The 21937-nt window shown below is 41.7% G+C and overlaps 2 protein-coding genes across 6 annotated transcripts in view; both read left to right on the top strand.

Moving 5' to 3' along the window:
• The window catches only part of NCF4 (neutrophil cytosolic factor 4), a 37174-nt gene extending 31165 nt beyond the window's left edge, over positions 1-6009 (top strand). Inside the window, exons 7-14 of one of the 2 annotated variants that reach the window (XM_079304308.1) lie at positions 400-527; positions 1498-1555; positions 3117-3215; positions 3956-4086; positions 4180-4245; positions 5019-5243; positions 5384-5425; positions 5602-6009. In XM_079304308.1, the coding sequence (XP_079160434.1) occupies positions 400-527; positions 1498-1555; positions 3117-3215; positions 3956-4086; positions 4180-4245; positions 5019-5243; positions 5384-5399 (723 nt within the window). In that variant the 3' untranslated portion in view covers positions 5400-5425; positions 5602-6009. The remainder of the gene's footprint in view (positions 1-399; positions 528-1497; positions 1556-3116; positions 3216-3955; positions 4087-4179; positions 4246-5018; positions 5244-5383; positions 5426-5601) is intronic. The other variant, XM_079304309.1, reaches the window with a different exon arrangement.
• Positions 6010-7400: 1391 nt separating this feature from the next.
• Positions 7401-21433, top strand: CSF2RB (colony stimulating factor 2 receptor subunit beta). 4 transcript variants are annotated; one of them, XM_079303040.1, is made up of 14 exons: positions 7401-7682; positions 8514-8673; positions 11002-11131; positions 13099-13283; positions 13612-13760; positions 14609-14780; positions 14866-14998; positions 15098-15258; positions 16122-16267; positions 16368-16542; positions 17567-17657; positions 17787-17856; positions 18630-18733; positions 19037-21433. In XM_079303040.1, exons 2-14 carry the CDS (start codon positions 8604-8606, stop codon positions 20238-20240), a joined length of 2790 nt encoding a protein of 929 aa, XP_079159166.1. In that variant the 5' UTR covers positions 7401-7682; positions 8514-8603; the 3' UTR covers positions 20241-21433. The 4 variants fall into 4 exon arrangements, with proteins under 4 accessions (XP_079159166.1, XP_079159164.1, XP_079159165.1 ...); XM_079303038.1 differs by having other exon boundaries at positions 7402-7682; positions 8391-8673; XM_079303039.1 differs by having other exon boundaries at positions 7402-7682; positions 8388-8673.
• The last annotated feature ends 504 nt before the right edge of the window (positions 21434-21937 follow it).

The raw sequence follows: 21937 nt of genomic DNA, 5'->3' as shown, positions 1-21937 counted from the left end.
CAAGGAGAGATATGCTTTGTGTGCAGGTTAACTGAAGGCCTGAACTCCAAATCAGTAAAAGTCTGAAGCACTGGCCAAGACTTCCACTACTTAAGATTGCCTTCTTTCCACAGTTATTCATGTTCTGAAGGGAAACACAGAAAGCAATTTACTCCTACAGTAAATCAGGTACAAAAAGAGCAAAGCAATACATTGGCCAACTCCAGGAGTAAAGAGGAGAGACTGTCAGCTGTTTAGCTGTGTCCTGCTGAGTGAGAAGGGAGAGGAGGGAAATTTCTGGCAGTAATGAATATCCTTTGTGATCCTGTGGGTCAGAGAGGCATATTTGTTACATGTAAATAAATAGAGAATTGGTCTCTCCCACTGTTACACTCTGCTTGCTGCTCGCTCTTGGCACAGAACCTGCTCTGCCTCCCTGCTTGGGTGTTGATGGATGAGGATGTACGGCTGTTCTTCTACCACTCACCCTTTGATGGTGAGCAGGTGCCTCACAGACTGAGACGGCTTCGCCCGCGGACACGCCGAGTGTGAGTGATTGACGTGTTTTTTTCAGCATTGCTTGATGTAAGAGGTGCTGTCCAGCTTTGGGGAGAGAGAGATGAGGACCACCACTGTGTTTTCCAAGTGAATCCATGAATCCTTAATTTGTGGTGGAGTGAACACAGAGTATTTCTTGTTTTCAGTAATCTCAGATTTCTGAAGTGGATGCGGTACTTGCATTAAAGGAAAATTCCAAAATGAGAGTGTACTTTGATTTTTAAAAATACTGTCCAGCTCTATCTGCCTATATTTCTTTAATGGTAATTTCTATTATAATGTGCAGAATATACACAGACCAAGCTTAAGGACATAGGCTTGCACCACTAAAGTCAATGTGAGTTTAGATACTAAATTCAGTGAGATCTGATTCAGACACTAAATGAAACTGAATACTTAATTTGTTCCTGTCCATTGCCTAAACAGGTGCCTGTCCTACATAGCAGCATTGACACCCCTTTGGAGAATTGCTAAGTAGGCATCATTCTTCATTACCCTTCAGATAAATTAATTCTCCTTTCAGCACCCCAATGATGGACTCGCTTCCTTTTCCCCTACCTCAAACAGTGCAAAAACTGCACACATATATGATGGCAGAGTTTGAACTAAATATCATAAATGCTAGAAACAATGATGCCCAGAAGGCAGAGTAGGGGGACTGTGCAGTGCTGTGGAGAAGGTCCAGCATACTGACTGTACTGAAGATCCCATCTGTTCTCAGCAGCAGACACCATCAGATTGCTGCTGCTCTGCACTGAAACCGAGAGAACTAGGGCAGTGCTGTTGCATCTATATTTATTTACTTCAGTGCTGCACACAGATTCTCTTGCAGTTTCTCCAGTGATCTATGGCTTACATGCCCCTTCAATAGTAAAAACACAGACACTGCACTACTGGCTGTGTGGCATTTTTAAAGACTTAGAAGGATTTTTGTCTCCCTCTTGTCCCATTTCTTTGCAGTAAGAGCGTTTCAGATCAAGTGCCTGCTTTTGACCGCACCGCAGCCCCGCGGGCTGAGGTGAGTACTCTGCACAACCTGTCACAGGACAGGAGATTAAACTCTGCTTTACTTTGCTACCTCATCCATCAAGTTGCCTTTTTCAATTAGAGCATCGGGGAAGAAAGTGAAATCAACAGAGAAAAACAATTGATTTTAACAACAGGGAATGAAACAAAGGATGGAAAGAGGTGTTCTGTTCCTCATCACTTGAGTTATAAGAAGGTGAAATCAGAGATTCAGAACTGAGACATGTACAGTTTACTGCCAAATGGTCCAAATTTGCATAGTGCTAGCCGTAAGTTAAATCCAAAACAAGCATAAGCTTCAGCTTCATTGGCTTCAGCTTATGTTTAAAAGCTTTTCAGGTGAGGCATTTTAGTATTTCCTGCAAAATAAATGTTCTACTGAAAAATGCCCATACTCTTGTCTTTTATGATGCATTTTCTCAGTTTTAAGCACATGAAACTTCTTTGTAACCAGTATTTGTCTGAGCAGAGTCTTGCTTCCTGAAACATGTAACTTTGCCGTATAAGATTAAAAACCTCATGCATCTGCTTTGAGGTTTGTTGGTTTTGTTCTTTACACAGAGAATGACAGGTCTTGGAAGAGTCATATCTCTTGGGTTTAATCTATTAATTTATTAATATTTAATATACCTACCAGAACTTTTCAATAGGTGAAAAAAGGCCTTTGAAAGAGCTATTAAGCAGACATATGAACCACAAGCACAACAGTAGCCATTGTTTTGTTTGTTTTTTTTTATTAAGAGAACTCTTGGCATTAACAAGACTAAAAGAACCATTGCAGCACAGAATAAAGAACACCTTTTCAATTTTGCTCCTCTAAAAGCATTTAAATGGGTACCATTTTCTCTAAGGACAATGGGGGAGACGTACATTTTTCATAATTCAGCCACTTCAACTATCCAACCTTTTATTAGGGTGGTAACGTGTATTGGTCTCTTTTTTTTTTTTTTTTTTTTTTTTTTGTCCCTGAAGAGGGCATCTAAGTTCCATTTTAACAGCACATTGATTTCCCAGGCTTTCCCAAATCCCCCAGTTCAGCATACAGACCTGAAAGCTAGATGTAAAAGCAACAGTTAGTTACCCATTTCTGCAGTTTTTAGAGGCTCTTTGCAATATTTTGCAGCAAATCTAAAAGCTGTAAAGCTGCAATGAGAAATAATTTTTTTTTTTTCAGTTCTCAGGATTTCAAGCTGTGTCTTGGCTTCAGCTCTGTTGTCTTACTTGCTCTTAAGTGCTTTCAACTAAGGTATATTTATTTCTCTAGTGCTCAGTGTTCTGCCACTTTAAGAATCTTTGTGTGTAGCTGTCTCAGGGCCATGTTTATCCTAGTGCTTTCACTGCTTCTTCAAAGCAGTTTTGTGCATGCTGAATAGGAGAAGAGATTGTGAGAAGTGCAGACTACGGTCAAATATATGTGACCTTATCCCAGAAATACATATGGCATGACAAAGTGCACATTGTCTTGTTGCTTTATGCTTTCTCTTCAAGAACACAACAGAAAGATTTGCTTTCGTAATTCTGTGATTTAATTTCGAGGTTATTACCTTCCACAGGCACTGTTTGATTTTCCTGGAACCAATAAACTGGAACTCAGCTTCAAGAAGGGAGATTTGATCTATCTCCTCAGCAAAGTCAACAAAGACTGGTTGGAGGTAAGACTGCAATAGCAGTACTGAATTATTAGCATACTGTGAAATATGTGAGTAGAAAGGGCTCTCCTGATCCTTGTGACCTGCCTCTTCTTTTCAAGGAGAAACTGTATCATAATCAGGTCCTACTGTCAGGAATAAACCCTAGACTCCAAATCAGTAATTGTTTGGTTCCTTGATGGTTTTTAGCTTACAAATTTTCTGCCCTCCAGACTTCAGTTTTTATTTGAGTTTGCTTCTGCTGGAATGTTTTTAAATTCTTTGGAAGTGATTAGAACACAGAAAGGCCACAGAAAGGAGATGGAAACTCCATTTCAGCGATTAATTGTTTTCTTGCCTCAGGCTGAGTTGATGTATGCTTCATGCTTCATACCACAACACACGTCAGCCTGATTAGAGAGAACTTGGGTAATGCAGCAGTGCTCTGAAAAAAGGATGAGGGGAACATACTGTGTGTTTGCTGATATGATATCTCTGCTTGCTCAAACACCACAGCCTTCCCTGCTAACCATCTGACTTTAATTTTTTACACACTGCTTCACTCCCCTGCCTGGTATTTGACCATGTAATTGTATAATCTTTTTGTAGGGATGCCATCAGGTCACTTCCATAGAATTTGTTTTCTTGATTATAGTGGAAAAATCTTACTGTTGTTTCTATTCAAATTAATTTAATTCCAGAACCTATTGCATGTGGCCAAAATGACATGCATTTCTTGATTCTAACATTTCCTATCATTCCAGGGAACTGCTGATGGTGCCACTGGGATTTTCCCATGTGCTTTTGTGAAGATCATAAAAGATTTACCACAGCAGGAAGACACGGTTAATAAAGTTCGCTGTTATTTCTATGATGAGACCATGAGCACTATTAGGTAGTAACAAAATTGTCTTCCAGTTTACTGCTGAAGAAACACCAACAATTCTCTTGTCATGATATGTAATGGTTAGATGTGTTGTATATACAGGGACATCTCAGTGGAAGAGGATCTGAGCAGCATTCCATCATTCAAAGACCTAATGGAATTGATAAGGTACAATGCAAGCACTTGATTGTTGTATATTTGATACTTAAACATTTGTCATGTTCATTCCAGCTGGAGATTTTCCACATTCTACTTGGTCATGTATGAAATACTTTTCAAGTGTCTTAAAGAAGTTGCACTTTGACTTGGCCCAGGGCCATCTGTGTAGACATTAGTCCTTCTTGGGATTGCCAGTGAGTAAGGAATCACACACACTTCTGACTCAGTTGTGATGGGTAGAAATTCCCATTTCTTGTGCTAAGAGAAGAGTCATACCCCCATAAAAGCATCTTTTGACTAGTACATTTCTTCAGGATGTAGGACATGGCCTTATAACACTTGTTAAAGTAGTGTTAAACTAGATTAACCTGGTGTTGAATATCAACAGTTTAGAACATTCAATATAAGGAAATATTGGTAACAGAAGACCTGTTCTAATAGTTTTGCACTCCTCAGAAAAAGCAAAAATAAGTAGGTGAAAGTGAGTAGTAACAACAGTCAGCTTTTTGTGTGGTAATTCTATCAAACACACAGATTAATTGTGCCATTTATGTGGTGTTACTGGAAATGGTTCTTGGTTCTGATAGATTTCTTATCTTAAACACAACATGCATGAATGTGGCTATTTGATTTCTAGTACCAGCTCTATCAAGAAAGCCAAGACACCCAAGGCTTTGTGTGGCTTTTATCCAAATTAATTAGAGTGTCAGTATATTGTTCATCATGTAGCATTCCCAGGCATTCCTTGATTTCTGGGGATCAATCCATTTCTTTTCTCCCAGGCAGGAGTTTAACCGAGATGACATTGTTTTGAATTACCGGGACCCTGACGGGGATCTGATCCGTTTGCTCTGTGATGAGGATGTTGAGCTCATGGTGTCTCAGAGCAGAAGGAGTCCCTCTGAGAAACACTTTTTCCCTTGGAAGTTGCACATCACTCACAAAGATGACTTGGATGTCTACAACACCAGTCCAGGAACAGGTGCTACTCAAACAGCAGGAGCAATGTAAGTGCCATATAGACATCCCTCTCTGCAGGCAGTTTCCTTCACTGTGTCTTTGATGTGTCCTTGAAAGGAGCAATTTTTAGTAATATATTACCTTTTGGTGTAAAATCTGTACTTAGTTAACTTCCTCTGCTTGTTAGCATTCATCTGCAATAGAGACATCTACATAGAGACCAGAGAAGGTGAGGAATAGAGAAATAAAATCATGGGCCATGTTCACAAAACAAGCCAGTGTCAGCCTGCATAGAGGTCTCCTGAGCCCCCAGACCTGATCTAGTCTCTGTTCTCATTCCCAAGGCTAATTATTTGTTCAGAATGTCTTCATAAGCTTTTCTTTTCTTTTTTTTTTTTTTCCTAGACTCCCATAAATTTCTGTTCATTTGATGATCCAAAGGTTTGTGTGCCAGTGTGTAATTATTTCTCTCATGCTGGAGTCTGATTTGGTGTCCAGAATTTGTCCTAGGACCATCAAGAAAACTTTCCTGGACTTCAGTGAAGGAATTGCAGCCCATCTTAACTTTCTTCTTTTCCACTGACCAGTGGAAAATATTGAATTCTGTGAATCAATCTGTGGTGTTCCTTATAGACCTTCACATAATTGTACAGTCTACTTATTTTCATGTTCTGGGAAAGTGTGTAGGATATCTACTCAAACAGAAATTTCTTCTATATCTTCTGCTTTCTGACACTGCATTTCAAAGCAGAACAAACAAGAAAATAATGTATCAGATTTATCAACAAATAAAGTTAAATAATAGTTCATCAATTTTTATTTAAAAGTGGTTTGCTTTTTATTTTGGGAGGGGAACTTGTTGACATTGTTTTACTAAAATATTACAAAATGTTAGCTTTCTGCTTCAGAGGCATTGTAGCAATGCAGTTTAGAAAGGATATGAAGTAATATCAATGATTGTGTCAGTGATATTATATGCTGTGATGCATAAGAAAATGCAAGGGAAGTTTGAAACCTAATGGCATGTATGATCTGCAAAGCTTCTAGTGTTTAGGATTCCTTGTTACTTGTTCCTGCAGTTCAACAGAGCAAGTAGCTCTTAGAGATTTTCACCGACAGCTAGATCCTGTGATGCAACCAGCATCTCAGCATGTGTCTCCCAAAATGGAGGAATATTTTCAATGGGAAAGGCAAGGGAGGGAAAATGTTTGCTGGGAAACAGCTGTCCTCTTTTATAAGGGTGCTGGAAGAGCATAAACACATTGGTCTTTGAAAATCAGAGCAGGATGATCCCCCTCTGCCTTTAAACTGCAATGCAAAATAAATTCTTCCCATCTAACCAAGTTATATATTCCCCTAACTCTCTGCAGGTTTTATATGGACACTTTATGACACACAGTTTCCCCAGATATTCTCCATATTCTTTGTCTTGCTTTGCATGTTTCCCTTATTCACATGATACTTTTTTTTTTTTTTTTTTTTTTTCTTGTTTATTGATGCAGTTCTGAATATTCTGAGAGAATAGCTCTGCTAACTGTGGTTTGGTCAGTACCATGGTCATTGAGAGGAGGAGCAGCAGTGCAGGACAGACAGACTCTGGTTGTTGTATTCTGTATCTGGGGACTCATCCAAGCCCCCATAGTTTATCCCTGAGAACACAAACCTGAGCATGTCTCTTCCTTATGCTACATAACTTTACTAAGGTTTATTTTTGAAGGCTACTGGGCTAAGTTTTATGGTTGGATTAAAAGACCAGGCTGCCTTAGATGTAGGATAATTTCAGATCAACTACTCTCACCAGTTTTCTTTTGTTTCCTCTATGTACTATAGTACTTGTAATTTATTATTAATTGTTGTTGAAATGGTTAAAAACTTCAAAATATTACTCAAAGAGTTACAGAGATAAAGGTAGCTTGCTCTCCCCCAATATGGATGTACAAATGAAAGTCCAGAGGGATCCCTGCCATGAAAATTGTCTAGTCTAGAGTAAGGCAAGAAACAGCACTGGGTGAAAAACAGAAAATTCTTTCTTCATCTTTCTTACTTCTGCTGCAGTCAGTCTTTTCTCTTTCTTAAAATACATAAGTCTCATGATCTGGTAATTGCTAACACACAGATTGGCAATGACAAACTTCCTTTCCCTCCCTTCACAGTTAACCCAACAGCCCCATCTAAGTGCGTGCTTTGGGGGCTAAAATAGGAAGTGCAGACTTCCTATTTTGTGCAATTGCACAGACTTTCCTTGAAAGGGGGGTGTCAGCTTCTCTGAAAGTGGCATTTGAGGTTCACAGAAGATGTAGCAGTTATTTGGGAGACTTACTTGCCAAGAAAGTCCTGTGGTTGGTTTATACTTCTGTTTCCAGTTCTAGGAAAGTGTGGGTTTGCTGCTTTCTGCATCAGAGGGTTCTGGTGCTGCAGGGGGAGGCTGGACAGGGAGAGTCACCCATGAGGTTGAATCATCTGCCTTACAGGCACCCCTGGATCAGGTAAGGGAATGGCTTCCTTGCTGGGGGAAGCATAATGGCAGAGTCTCATACAAGGATTTGTGACTTACTGGGGGATTCCTTAGCTGCAGTGATTATTCAAAGGCTCAGCTGACTGTTTCTGGTCCAAGTGGCACTTGGGAATCTGAAAGTCAGTAGGAATTTAAAAGGAGTTTTTCCTTGTTCTCCTAAAGCAGAAAAAGTCTCAGATCTGTAACGTACTTAAGTAGGTGCACTATGATTTTGAGAGAGCAATGAGAGATGGCCAAAAGGACTTAAATTCCAGTATTGAACAATATGGTCCATGGTCTTGGAACTGCTCAATCTACTTTCACTCTCTACAATCAGCAGAAAAAAAATTAATTTCTTCGGTACTGTGTCTACAATTCGCAACTTGTTTGGGGGGGACACCTAGAAAAGTAGTATGTTGAAGGAAATTCTCAAAGTGAATGAATATGGAAATCCAACCACTACAGATCCTAGGAACTGTGTGGTTGAGATCATATTTTTAAGGAAATTAATTGCTGTCGTGGTTGATTAGGAGGCTTTAAGCATAAAGAGCTGAAGAATGAAATTAATTTTAAAGATGAGTTCTCATGACAAATTAGGATTTTTTCTTGTTGCTACTCAACTGACTGAATCCCTGCACTTCCTTGGAAATGTATATTTACTTCATCCTTTGCTTGCATTGCAACAACACACCACCAGAAGACGTGGATTTTGTCCTACAAGAAATGTTTGGCAGAAGTTCTTCCTGAATGTCACTTCAACATGATCTTAGAGAAGTTCCCTTATTCAGTTTTACTTCTCTTTATGTGAAACGAAAACAAACAGCTCCACAGTAAGCAGGGCAAGAGAGTAGCCAGTGGGCAATGGAAACTCTGAAATTCTGAGTTAGGATCAAGCCTGTGTGCCAAGGACAATATGAACATGAAAAAGATTTTCAACCTGCTGCTGGATCTGCATTTGGTCTTCTGTGTCCAAGCCATCCGAGGTGAGATTCAAATTTATATTCTTTTTTATCCTTCCATTGTTGCCTTTCCTTTTATATGTCTCCTTCTTTCAGCTAATGCTCTTCCTCTTTTTCTGCTTGCTTTTCTGCTTCCTTGTCTTGTTTTCTAAGCTGTAAGAGAACAGACATCCTGATCAAAACCAGCATGTAGCAGGTGCATGTGCAGCCAAATGAGTTGCATGTTGGTGGTATGGACAGGTGAAATACTGTATAAATGCATGAGATGAACAAGATGATTGGATAATGAGTGAATGAAAGGAGGGATAGACCCTGATAATTAGTGAAAACATAGGAAAATAAAGGGCTGCATAATTCAGATGAGAGTGCACAGGAGTAGAGACATGTGGCCAGACACAAGACAGTGTGGCAGGGGCTACCAAGAGCAAAATCCAGATGACCTGATTTTCTTTTTGTGGAATAGCTGACAGATAAAGAGACCATCTGCCATATCCATCGCTTGAGTTTCATTTCTTAAAAAATGAAAGCTTATTCCTTCCTCTCCTCTCCTCTCCTCTCCCTCTCCCTCCTCTCCTCTCCTCTCTCCTCTCCTCTCCTCTCCTCTCCTCTCCTCTCCTCTCCTCTCCTCTCCTCTCCTCTCCTCTCCTCTCCTCTCCTCTCCTCTCCTCTCCTCTCCTCTCCTCTCCTCTCCTCTCCTCTCCTCTCCTCCTCCTCTCCTCTCCTCTCCTCTCCTCTCCTCTCCTCTCCTCTCCCTCCTCTCCTCTCCTCTCCTCTCCTCTCCTCTCCTCTCCTCTCCTCTCCTCTCCTCTCCTCTCCTCTCCTCTCCTCTCCTCTCCTCTCCTCTCCTCTCCTCTCCTCTCCTCTCCTCTCCTCTCCTCTCCTCTCCTCTCCTCTCCTCTCCTCTCCTCTCCTCTCCTCTCCTCTCCTCTCCTCTCCTCTCCTCTCCTCTCCTCTCCTCTCCTCTCCTCTCCTCTCCTCTCCTCTCCTCTCCTCTCCTCTCCTCTCCTCTCCTCTCCTCTCCTCTCCTCTCCTCTCCTCTCCTCTCCTCTCCTCTCCTCTTTGGTTTAACACACCTGGGAATAGGAGGTACACCATACCTACCACAAGACAGATTATGGCCATCCTAAAGACAGCAGGAAAAGAGTGTTGTCAGGAGTTGTGCTCCCTGGACATCTACTTCATGCCTGTGTCTGCAGTAGCTGGAGGAGTTGTGTGCTTGGCCCAGCATCAATTACAGGATATCTTCCTTTGAGGTCTCTGAGGGAAAATGGATTACTGTGTAGGTCAGACTGGGTTCTTGGCATTCTGAGCCTTAGCCCCACATTCAGACCATGCTTTTCTATGTGAGATGCTCCATTTTCTGATTATGCAAGGAATGCTGTGGAACATCCTTTGTCCTGGTTTTCAGTAAAAGATCAAAGTAAGATCCATCTTATGCCTGCTAAGACAGCATCATTCTGTTCTGATGGGGCTTTGCCTGTAAAAAGCCCTTCAAACAAGCTGATTATAGTTCTCATCAGGAAGTATTACTTGAGGGAGCACACTCACATCTTTGTCATCTGAAGGTGCAATATCCCAATAGTGCAGCATGGATATTTCCTTCAGAGACAATAAGGAAGGATAAGAAAGAAGCTTGCTTCATAGTGCATGTGCCAAAGGCAGTCTGTATTTTTCAGCTTCAGAGTTGTGAACTTTAGAAAAAAATATCCTTGATGAGAGGTCTGGCTATCTCTGGATCACAAATCTAGTTCCAACAAATTAGTTTGGACAGTCTTCTGAGTCATAACAAGGCTACTCCCAGAGCATCTCACCTCACCTTTAAATAGACCTTTCTAGCATTATAAACTTTACTAGGAAGTTAGTAGCAAAGAAGTTGTAGTAGTAACATATAAGGAGGAAATGATCACCATATGTCTGCTGACCATGGTATCTATTAATCCTTGGAAATACTCAGTGTTTGAAAAGTGATACCTTGGCTGGAACTGTATGCCTATAAGGCACAAAGATTTCACTTAATTGTTGCTATTTATAACTTGATTTGGACACTTGTGTCTTGTGGAGATGTGCAGAATGGTCACAACCCCCCACATATTTTCATGGAGTCCTGCCCCATCCCTGGAGGTGTTCAGAGCCAAACTGAATGGGGCTCTGAGCAAAGTGGTGCAGTGGAAGGTGTCCATGCCCATGATCTTTGAGGTCCCTTCCAACCCAAACATTTCTATGAGTCTGTGATTTTCTGGTGCCAAGAGGAGAGTACTGTTATCAGTGCCATACCCATTCTGTACCTCCTGCTACCTCTCACCATTTTTATTTTTAAACACTGCAACTTTTTTGCCTGAATTCCTTTCCCAGAGAGTATCCCAATGAAAAGCTTGAGGTGCTACAATGACTACAGCTCACAGGTGACCTGCACATGGATGGAGCATTCAGAGGCTCATGACCTTGTTGGTATGGCTCTTTACCAAAGGGATGATATTAATACGTAAGTACCTGAAATGAGCTACATAAAAGTCCAAAGGGAAATTTGCCATAACTTGGAATCCTGGGGGCAAGCAGGCAAGTTTTTAGAAAAGCACATCCACCTCTCTTTTTGAATTAAGCAAAAGTTATGCCTGTTTCTGTGGCTTTATCTAGGAAGATAGGTATGAATAGGCTATGTCAGGGTAGTTGTTTTTATCACCTTTACAATTATTTTCCATAATTTTGTTGTAGGATCATAGATATTAAATAAGATGGGGCATATAGGCTGCTAATAATCAGCATGAAGGGAGAAGGAGGTATCAGAACAAGTGTGAGTATTGTTTGTAAACTCTACAGGGAGGAGACACTTCCCCTGTCATTTTGCTCATTTTAGAAGCATCATTGAGAGTGTGGTTTTGATAACTTTTGAGAAATATGTGTAGACTGTACATTTATGAGATAGAGAGGACTGGTAAGTTCTCTATCTGTGCCATCAGCTTTCCTCCCATAGATATTGGTGTGTTTATGACAGTATCTCTCTGTTACATTTGTTTCCTTTTCAAAAGGGAACCAGATCACCAGACTGGATTGCTGGTGAGGATAAGAAAGAACAGAAATGGAGGAATAGTTAAGGGAGAGAGGAAGGCAAAGATGGATAGCTGAGAACAAAATTATTTAGAGTCTGAGGATCCAGGAAGAAAAGGAAAGAGGAAGAAATATTGATTTTATTGCAAACAAGGGAATTAATAGACCTAAAAGCAGATAAAAACAGTGGAAGAACTTCGGAGCTGGACCTTGAATTTAAATACCTCCAGGAAAAGATGATATAAAGTTCCTTGGACTAATGGAGGATTCTCTGAAACCTAAAGTGATGTGTGGATCATGAGGTGAGCTGAGGTGAGCTAATCAGACAAGCAGGTACTAAACACGGAGAGCTGAAATCAAAATGGCCAACAATTAAACAGAATCAGCTCATAGATGAAGAATAATTGACTAAACCCCAAACAGTAAGGTAATGCTGGTGAGTTGATAGAAATAAGTTCAGGGCTTCACACATTTTGGGTTGACTCTTTTGCTTAAGGCTACAGACATACTGCAATGTCCAATCCATACTTCAGCAATATCCCTGGTTATCCTTGCTAATACCCACCTTATAAAAATAGCAATAGTGCTGAATAATGCTTGCTGACATATAGTTGGCTAGAAGACTCCATCCTATCCTGGAAGAGAGTATTTGGCCTTAAATATTCACAACTTAATATTTCTCATCTGAGCTGGAACAAGATAATATACTGGGCATGAAGCCATAAGCACAAACAAAATTCCACAGGGTACATAAAGAAGCAGTACATCTCTCCAGCAGCTAAGGCTACTGCAACCTCACAAAGATTATCCTCCCCTGCCTAGTTTAAAAAATTGTTTCTAATTTTCATGATGCTCCTTGGCCAGGAGAAAGGCCATCTGAAAGGATGATTTACATTGTGGATGAAATCTTTAATGAATACTTAAGATCCCTTGGCAGAACAGAACTACTAAGGATACAAAAGTACATTTTGGTTGAGAATTTTTTTCTAAGTGTTTTTCTGGTACTGCAAAATGAAAGTCTGCAAGCAGCTTAGGATCATGACAAATTTTATTGCCTTTAAGCCTGAGTAAAAGGTGTATTTAAATGACATTAGCTTTCATCATACTATTTCTCACCTAAAAATATGAGATTACATAGCGCTGGGCTAAAAACTTAGAAAAATGGACTGGTACTGTAGCATTCTGCTGCACAACCTTGAAATGGGGACTCAAAATTCTGGTGTTAAAAATGTTTCTCACATTAACTGATGCAAACCAGGACTAATAGGAAAAGTGAGAAGAGGATATAAGTGCCTTTGTGAATTATAACAACAGGATGGGATGAAATTGGTTTCAGGTGGTTAATTTTGCACTAACTACAGGTCTTCAGATCAGATCTTTATAGCTCACTTTCTCTGCACACAGGGAGAACAAGGACATGTTTTGCAAACGCCAGACAAAAAATTACTTACATGAAACTCCAGATGTGTACGTGCACTGGGTCTGCCACAGGACTACAGACTATCTTGGAATAGGGGTAGAAGATACTTATGGCTTCAGACCTAAAAAGGAGCTTCAAACAGAACTGAATGTTAATCTTTTCCAAAATGGTAAGGCTTAAGTACCAAATTCTCATTTCCCAATGAATTTAAAGAATTTTTGAGAATGTATTTGGTGTTCATCTGGAATTGAATTCCACTTCCATTGTAAAAACTACCAAAGAGTTCCGCATTGAGAGGGTTGGGCAGGGAGAGAAGAAGGCAAGTTTCTGAAAGCTTCTGGACCTGGTATTATCTCAGGAGCTAGTCAAGCAGGAGGTACTTGGTCTGTCAAGGATAAGGTACTCTGGAAATGGGGAAGCTTACCTAGATGTTTTCTTCCCCTCTTTGTGTAACTTCCTCATTATCTCCTCTCATGCATTGTACCTTCACCTTCCAGTTCAGCCCCTCCCACCTCAAAACCTCTCAGTCAGCTCAACGACATCAGGAGACTTCTTGTTGACCTGGAAAACAGCTGATGGAAACCAAGGGCTGGGCAATGTACTGGACTATGAAGTCGCTTACAAGCGGGAGTGGGAGTCCTGGGAGGTAAGAACAGAGGAGCTCAGCTGTCCTGGCTCAGGCTGCACCATTTTGGGCAGTTGAAAATCTATGGTAAAGGTTGTGCAAATTAATTGTCTTTCCATTCTCAGGGACTGTGAAGAGATACACGTGTTTTTTGGGTCAAGTAGAAGGGGCTCTCTTTCTGTTAGCAAGTGACTTGTCCAGTGAAATGCCATTTTTCCTGAACTCAATGCTGAACTGAAAGCAAAGATATCTTATTTATTCAAAGAAACCCTCAACCACTGTACTTGGATTTGAGTTGGAGTTGAATCCCTCTTAAGCTGAATTAAATCATGTTCCAATAGGAGGCTATGAGTTAGTGTGGGGAAAACATGAAGTTGCTCCCCCTTTGGGACAGATAAGTTTTGGGTTTGTTTGTTTGGTTTTTTTTTTTTAAAGTGTTTAGGAGTCCATATCCTTTTCCCTATCATTTCCCTAGAGCTGCATATATTTCTGTTCCGTACCTGTCAGCCAGATCTTTAAATTTTAAGGGAATTATCTTGGCCAGATTGCCAATTCTGCACTGAGCAGTGCTATGAACACGCGTAGCTGGAGCTGAGGACAGACTGGGCTTTGCAAGCTGCAGGAGCTTGCTACTTGTTTTGGGGAGTCATTGTGCCTGACAGTGGCCATGCCTCACGTCCTGGATCGTGCTGCAGGACAGGCTGGGGCCCCTCCTGTGTGGCGGGGAGGAAGCACCACACGTGCAGGGACCATCACACTGGTGGGACTGTTGAGATCCAGCCTGGCAGTCACCTCCTCCTCTCACTCTCTCCCTGTCTCCCCTCCACCTCTGTGCTCCCCAATGTCCCGATTTCCTCTCCCCACTGCAGGAGGCTGCCTTGCTCTCGCTGTCCCACAGCACACACTGCAGTCTCAGCCATGAGGACCTTGTCCCAGGCAGCACCTACATTGCCCGTGTGCGAGCCAGGCCGGGCCAGGGCAGCAGCTTGTCTGGGCAGTTCAGCCAGTGGAGCTTGGAGGTGTCCTGGAAGACCCCTGAAGGTAGCATGGGATGGAGTGGGGCTGTGCAGGATAGTGAGAAGCCAGGATTTTGCTGTCACTAACCTTGCCCTCGTGCTCTCTGGAGGTGGCCTCCAGCCCAGGAACCTTCGCTGCCTCTTCAATGGTGGAGATGGTCTGACATGCAGCTGGGAAGTGAAGAAAGTGATCACCACCTCTGTCCTCTTTGGCTTGTTCTTCAGAGCCACCCCAGCATCAGAGTATGTGCTCTGCTCATGGCAATGTGTCTGTGCCTCTCCCATGGGGCTTCTGTCTGCCCAATTCACCTGATTTCCTTTCATCCTCTTTCCTCCCCTCAGAGAAGAAGAGTGCTCTCCTGTGCATGAGAAGATTTTGCCCCACACCTCATATGTGGTCCAGAGCTGTGAGATCCCTGTTAACAATTCCAGCAACCAGAGCCAATACCATGTGTCTGTCCGGGCCAAGACAGAGGAGAAGTCAATTGAAGCCCACAAAAACAGTGAGTTTCTGTGTTGTTTCTTGTTTCTCCATGTTTCTTGGAGAGATGCATGTCTGAGCAAGTGTGGTGATGAGGAAAGTGAGTGGGAAATGGAAGAAACAATTACAATGAAGAAAGGGACTATATGAGGTCAGCTCTGGGGTGTAGATACGGAGTTCTTTAGTGGCACTTGTTACTCTGAGGGAGGTGACAGTGATGGAAACTGTTGTGCAGAAATCCAGGTTGTGACCTGGAGCTTCTCAGTGAGCATTTGCCACCCTGCTGACTTCTCTGTGATTCACATTCATGAGTGTGCCAGGTGACAGGGGACTGTGGAGGGTGGTGTTTGTGGCAAGTAGGAGTGTGTTACTATGTGATTTCTCAAGAAGCCAGTGAGCTCTCGTGGGTTTGTGCAATGGCCCCTGGAACACTGGATGAGGTAGGAATCCTTTGCCCAGCCAGGTGCACCAGGTAGGCAGTCTCTGCACACATGTTCCTGAAGATATTTTGGTGACTTTTCGAACTCTAAAACTGGGGCAGCTCCTGCAGTGGGTGATAATATCAGGAGGTAGCTCCAAGAGAACTGAAACTTTCTTGAAACATGGTGGACAAGGACAGATACCTCAATTATTGCTTTGCTGCTTTTCTGTACACAGGGAGTGCTATCAGTATTCACAGGTATGGATTTTCTGTTATTTGGTGTTCCACTCTTGTATTTGACTAGAAAATGAATATGCAGAGAATTAAGAGGTGTTAAAAAGCTGAGCCATTATATATTGCACAAAACAACCTTGTTTTCAGTCCCTGGAAATGATTCACAATGTGGAAAGAGAGCACTGAACCAGTAGGTTGGAAAGTGCTCTGAGACATTCATTGTGTTCCAGTTCAGGTGCTGCCACCTGCAAATGTGACAGTGACAGCAAGAGAGAACCAAGAGTATGAACTAAAGTGGATAAAGCACCGTTTGAATTACAGCTTCATAACACAGAGATACCAAGTCAAGTACTGGGAAAACAACCGATATGAAGAGGTAGCTTACAAAGTGCAAGGGTTGTGGATATTTCTTTGCTGGTCAAATGGAAAGACAGTTCTTCTCACCTCTGTCATTTGTGCTCTTCCCCTCTCCCCAGACTCTCCAGGAGTTAAATATCAGCAATGATGTACCTTCCTTCACCTTCACCCTGCAGATGCTGGCAGCATCTACAGAATATAGGGGGAAAATGCGTGCAAGGGTGAATAAGTCACCAACATATGAGGGACCTTGGAGTGAATGGAGCGAGGAGTTCAGCTGGAAGACTGAGAATGGTACTTTTCACACAGCTGCTTCTGTCAGCATTTGGTGGACTGTTAATGGCTGGAATAGCTCTGTAGTATAACACATTCCCTCAGCTGGTGTTGGAGTGAGTTGCAGCCATGGCCCAGCTGGAGTCATTTACCAGGGCATCTGCCCTGCCTGCATCCTTGCAGTATAACAATGCTAGGGAACAAGTGAATGACCTTTTCAGCTTCTTTCTTACTTGCCTTCATGGGGTGGGTACAACTAACCATAAAGCTTTCCGTGTGGAATATGAATCAAAGATGTCTTGCCCAAAAGATCATTTTCTGATTCCAGTAGTCCATTCTGCTGTCAGTGACTAAAGAGCCTGATACTTTAGGAAGATAGAACATAAGCCATCAGATTTTTATATCTGCAGAGTGACTATAAGGTTGTGTAAAACTCACAGTGGAGTCTGCTGGAGATTAAATCTTTACTTTTTTTTTTTGCTATTTATGGATTCAGAGGCAGAATAGCTGCCATCATACAATCTTTTGCCCAAAGTAGTATGATCTTGCATGGTTTGTCCTGAGGAAGGTTGTAGTGGTTATACTGTGGGCAAATTTTGATGTATGGTCTGTATTTGTGTATTCTGGAAGAAATTAGTGTGCTGTTGTGGCTGTTAGCATGGGGAGTTCTTAGAAAATCTCTGAGACCCCACTTCCTCAGAGCCCTACAGAGTCAGGCAGACTTGAGATGTCTGAAGTCATGCCTGTTTTTCATGGTGGAGTAAGGTTCATAACCATCTTTTTATTAGCTTAAAAATGCCTAGTTCTGATGTCAGTAAAAGCTAAGAAGCGAATCAGTAAAGCAAACAATGAGCTCCTTTTGTCATTTTGCTGTTCAGGTCACATTTGGCCTGTCCCATTTTGGAGGATATTCCAACAGTTTGAAGGCCCTACGATCCTGTCCCTCCACATATCAAATTCCCTACATAGTGGCCAAAGTGAAAAACCTGTTGAAGGAAACAGCCACTCTGCAGGTGGATACCTTTTTCTCTTTTCTTTGTTTCAGTCCTGTCACCTGTGATTCTCCCTGTGACACTCCCAGCTCTCATCGTCGTTCTGCTGATTGTTGCTTATTGCAGCTATAAGTATTTCCTCAGGTAGGCTTGCACTGCAAGGTGGAGACTCAGCAGCTCATCTGGGTGGCATAAAGTCTGAGGCACTGCTTGTCCCCCAGGAGACAGCCTTTTCTGGTAGAAGCAAATCTTGAAACTGTGTTCTTGCTGCAGGAAGAAGAAAATGTGGGAGGAAAAGATCCCAAACCCCAGCAAGAGTCTCCTGATCCAGAGCTACCTGAGGGTAAGAGGGAACTGTGCCTTTAAGGACTCATTATTGCTCTTTCTTTTTAAGGACTTCCAGTAGTCTTAATTGCTCTTCTTGTTTTCTAGTCCACAATGAACAGATATCTTCATTTATCAATCAGTGGTTTTTAGTAGAAGTTCTGGTCCTACTCAACATAAGAGGACTCTTATATTTAACAGACCTCTTTGTGCTGTGCTTGCCAGCACAACTGTGATTTAACATCAGTGTAGAAAAATTTCCAGTACTTCAAAATTTCCTGGTCCTCTGCTTTTAAAAGGGGTTCTTAAACCCTGCTCAGCACCAGCTGTCAAAAGCATATTCCTAGGTGACACTGCCAAGTACCTCCCTGAACAGTTTGAAATTTGCTCTCTTGAAGTCCAGAGTAGCAACTTTACTATTCCTTTTTCTTTTTTCCCATTACTTTCCAAATTTTAAACTCAACCATTTCATGATCACCGTGGCCAAGACAACCACCTACTATCAAATTCCTCAAGTCCTCTACTCACAAATAGCAAGTTTAGGAGGGCATCTTTCCTGGTTGGCTCACTGAGTACTTGTAGTTAGGTCAGTGGCAAGGCAAAAGGGATTTGAAGAAACCATCTTCTGGAGAGGAGAACATACCTTTGAGTTGTATTAGTGAAGTTGCATCCCTGTTACCAGGTGCTATAGGCTCTCCTACTTGTTTTCTTTGTCCACAAGGAATGTACAATTCCTGATTCTACTGCCAGTGAGATACTGCCCTTCAGTCATGTCTGCTTTTTCATTTTCAGAAAGGACATTTGGGAAGTTGGCCAACAAGCAACCAACTGGACTTCAACAAATACAACCTTTCAGACAAGATGGAGCAGGCTAGCTTCCTGCAAGTTGTGGACAGGTGAGTGAACAGCACAGGATACTGACATTGTGGATGGTCTCTAAGACCTCTCTGCATCACGGCAGAATATAATCAAATGTTCTGTCACTAAAAATCCTACACAAATTGCTTTTGAGGAGGAGATTCAATTCTTTACTACAGGGGTAGCTACATCTGCAAGAAATCTTTTTCTAAGCCTCTATGTAGCTACGTGTGTTTTCAGCTAAGATTGGTTTATGTTCTGTGTTTAAAACAATAATCTGTCTCATTGTGCTTAAAACAATAATCTCTCTCACAAGCAACTTTTACCTTTCCCACATTCAGGCAGGCAAAGACTTTGGCAGAATGCCTTGAAGGGCAGACCAGGAAGACAGATGCTTTCCCTGCTACACCAGACCTACAGAACTCTTACCAAGCTTTAAATGAGTCAGAGCACTCCCCAGTTGTCTTCTCCAGTCAGAGCACTGGTCGTTCCTTTCCCATTTCAAGGAGAAACAGTGCTGATGCAAGAATTGCTTCCCACTCAGCAATCCCTTGCTTTGCTTTCAATGGTCCTTACTTGTACAGCCCAGTGGTGTCCTCTCACTCTGATATACATCAGACCATGGAAATGGACCCCGTGGGACTCAGTAAGAAATCAGTTTCCCTGCAGTATGTGATTCTCCCAAGGGAAGAGTCTCCCCAGGCCCCACAGAGGCAAGAACAGCCAGGAGCAGCTCCTCCAAAGGACATGCTCCCAGATCAGAAGGAAATGATGCAGCACCTCAGTGACAAGGAAGAAGTCTTGCAGGCCCCATCAGCCTGTGGGGAAGGCACCAGCAAGGGAGCAGAAGAGCAGAACCCTCCAAAGGCTCTCAGCTGTTCCACTCCTCCTCAGCAGAGCCCCTTGGAGTACATCACCACAGAGAGCCCACTACTGCCATCAGCCACCCCCTGCACCCACCCTCCACTGGTCACATCTGAGGAGTCACCCTGTGGCTCACAGGGGCCCCAGCATCCCAGTGATGACTCTTGCCATGAGTTATCTCAGAGGAAAACTGGTGCCATGATCCCAGCTTCAGGCCAAGCACCAACCTCATCTCCTGAATTGCACCTGGACACGTTTGGCGACTATCTTACTGTGCCTGGAGGTGTCCATGAGCATTCAAAACCCACAAAGATTTCTTTGCCTGTCTTACAGAAGGAAAATGGTATTCCTAGAAAGCAGCCTTTGTCAGAAGGGAACTTGGTGGTGTTAAACCCTGACAGCACCGAGCCAGTTTTCCTTTGCCAGGTTGGTGACTATTGCTTCCACAGCCTAAAATCCATTGTGAAGATGGATAATAGTCAGGAAGACCACCAAGTCAAGAAACTTTCTGAAGGTGAGACAACACTTGGGCAGCCTGTATGTGATGATGAATCCATCACGGGCAAGGAAAAGGATGCATGGAAGAGAGAAAAAATAGAGGCCATTCAGCTTTTCAAAAATCTGAAATCAGATGATTACTTTTCCTGGCAGCAATCTTTGAGGATCAAAGAAATCTGTTAAATGGATAAGTATTAATGAATATGAAAGAGACAGGTAACTGAAAGAAGTTGCAACTATCTGGTGAAAATGAGCCCTCAAACCTAGGAACAAATAAACACCAGTTCCATTTTCCAGCTTCTAGTCCAACATGTTAAAAAACTCAAAGTAGCTCAGTATCATTCTCAGTGGTCTTTGCAGATTTGGCATGAAAGACAGCATAAATATTGCCCTTCAGTGTTTTTCAAACTGTTGGCTTATCCATGATGAACAGTTTATCCTCCTCATGATCCTGTAATACATCACAATCATCTTGCAATTATATCAGATTGCTTGGCAAAACTGGTGGCAAGAAATGCAGACTTAGCAGCTTGAAAGGCTATCAGAAGAAGACAAGCTTGGAAAGCTTGGAAAGAAAAGTTCTATCCTTAAAAGCAATTTTGTTTAATTTCTGTGCACTTATAAAATAGCTCTAAAAGTCACCAAGGAACTTCTGTACCTCTGCCTTTCCACTATGGCATGAAATAGATACTGTTTAAGGTGGAAAACCCCAGACAGTTATAGAAGCATAAATAAAAGATAAGGAAAAAGTTGTTGAAATCCAGGAAAACTTCCTTAATGGTAATGTGCAGTATATCACAGTGGATTCAAAGGATAAGAAGGAAACATTACTGGGATACGTAAAGCAAGTTGTAGAGAACCATTTGGGAGAAGAAATGTTGCTGGAAGAAAACCCTAAGGTCTCCTAAGGTTCAGTGAGAGGGACTGGGGCAGATAACAGAAAATGGCAGGTAAGAGATGCTGGGAAGGTGCACAAGCCTGTAACTGCTGGGGTTCTTCTATTTTTAAGTGTTGAAGTACCATATGATTTTCTTTCAGGCTTATTGACTGTTTATGCATTATATACTTTATCCTAACAAGTAATTTATTCTTAGTTTGTTTGTTTTTTTTTCCTTAAATAATGAGAGTTGAGAAAAGAGTTTTTTCCCAGTTTTGCTGTATAGAAAGTGGTGCAAGGTAAGAGCACTTGTTCAGAACTGCTACTCTGTTATCAGTGAAAAGGTTTTGGTTTCAGACCTGAAGGTGGACTTGACTTCCAAAAAACAACATTTTTTCAAATATAAAATCTGTATAAACAAACATATTATTTCTTCCTGTAAGTATTTAATTTCATATGTTAAAAATATTGTGTTTGCAATAAAATTATTATTTGCTCATTTGCTCAAGTCTCAAAATTTCTCTGGGTTCAGCTATGCCATATGAGAGGTAGGACATTTTCTCCTGACTTTGCTGTATTACTTGACAGAGAAAATAAGTTCTGTGTTTGTGCCACCCAATTCCTCCTGCTGGGTTAATGGGACAGTGCTGATTCAAAAATTAGAGTGAAACTATTTGGATTTTTGAGAATTTAATCCTTGCAAATACCATTTTAAATCTAAAGAGTGTGCAAATTGAACCTGGTGCTCTTCACAGCAGAAGGCAGGCAGTTGCAGCCTCTAATAGAGAATAGTGATGAGTACTTTGAGAGATTTGCAATTTAGACCTTTTTCAATCAATTGATTTTTAATTTTTTTTTTGTTTTGTTAATCTCTTCTTTGGCCTTTTATAAGTGGCACAATTAATTTCTTCCAGGATGTATAATTGTGCTCTATCAAAGCATGTCCTAAAAAGAAATGTTCAAATTCATATGCAAATGTTGTATCTGAATGAATATCTTAGAT

Source organism: Erithacus rubecula, assembly GCF_903797595.1.
Source record: "Erithacus rubecula genome assembly, chromosome: 4".
Classification (NCBI taxonomy): Eukaryota; Metazoa; Chordata; class Aves; order Passeriformes; family Muscicapidae; genus Erithacus; species Erithacus rubecula.
The sequence above is the reverse complement of the archived record's forward strand: the minus strand, read 5'-3'. Positions and strand labels throughout refer to the sequence as shown.

What these genes read in the sequence shown, in the direction of transcription:
- CSF2RB (XM_079303040.1), top strand. Translation starts at nt 8,604, where the DNA reads ATGAACATGAAAAAGATTTTCAACCTGCTGCTGGATCTGCATTTGGTC. An exon ending in AGAGCCACCCCAGCATCAGA is followed by an intron (nt 14,999 to 15,097) that starts GTATGTGCTCTG and finishes TCCTCCCCTCAG; the next exon opens with AGAAGAAGAGTGCTCTCCTG. An exon ending in AGCTATAAGTATTTCCTCAG is followed by an intron (nt 17,658 to 17,786) that starts GTAGGCTTGCAC and finishes TTCTTGCTGCAG; the next exon opens with GAAGAAGAAAATGTGGGAGG.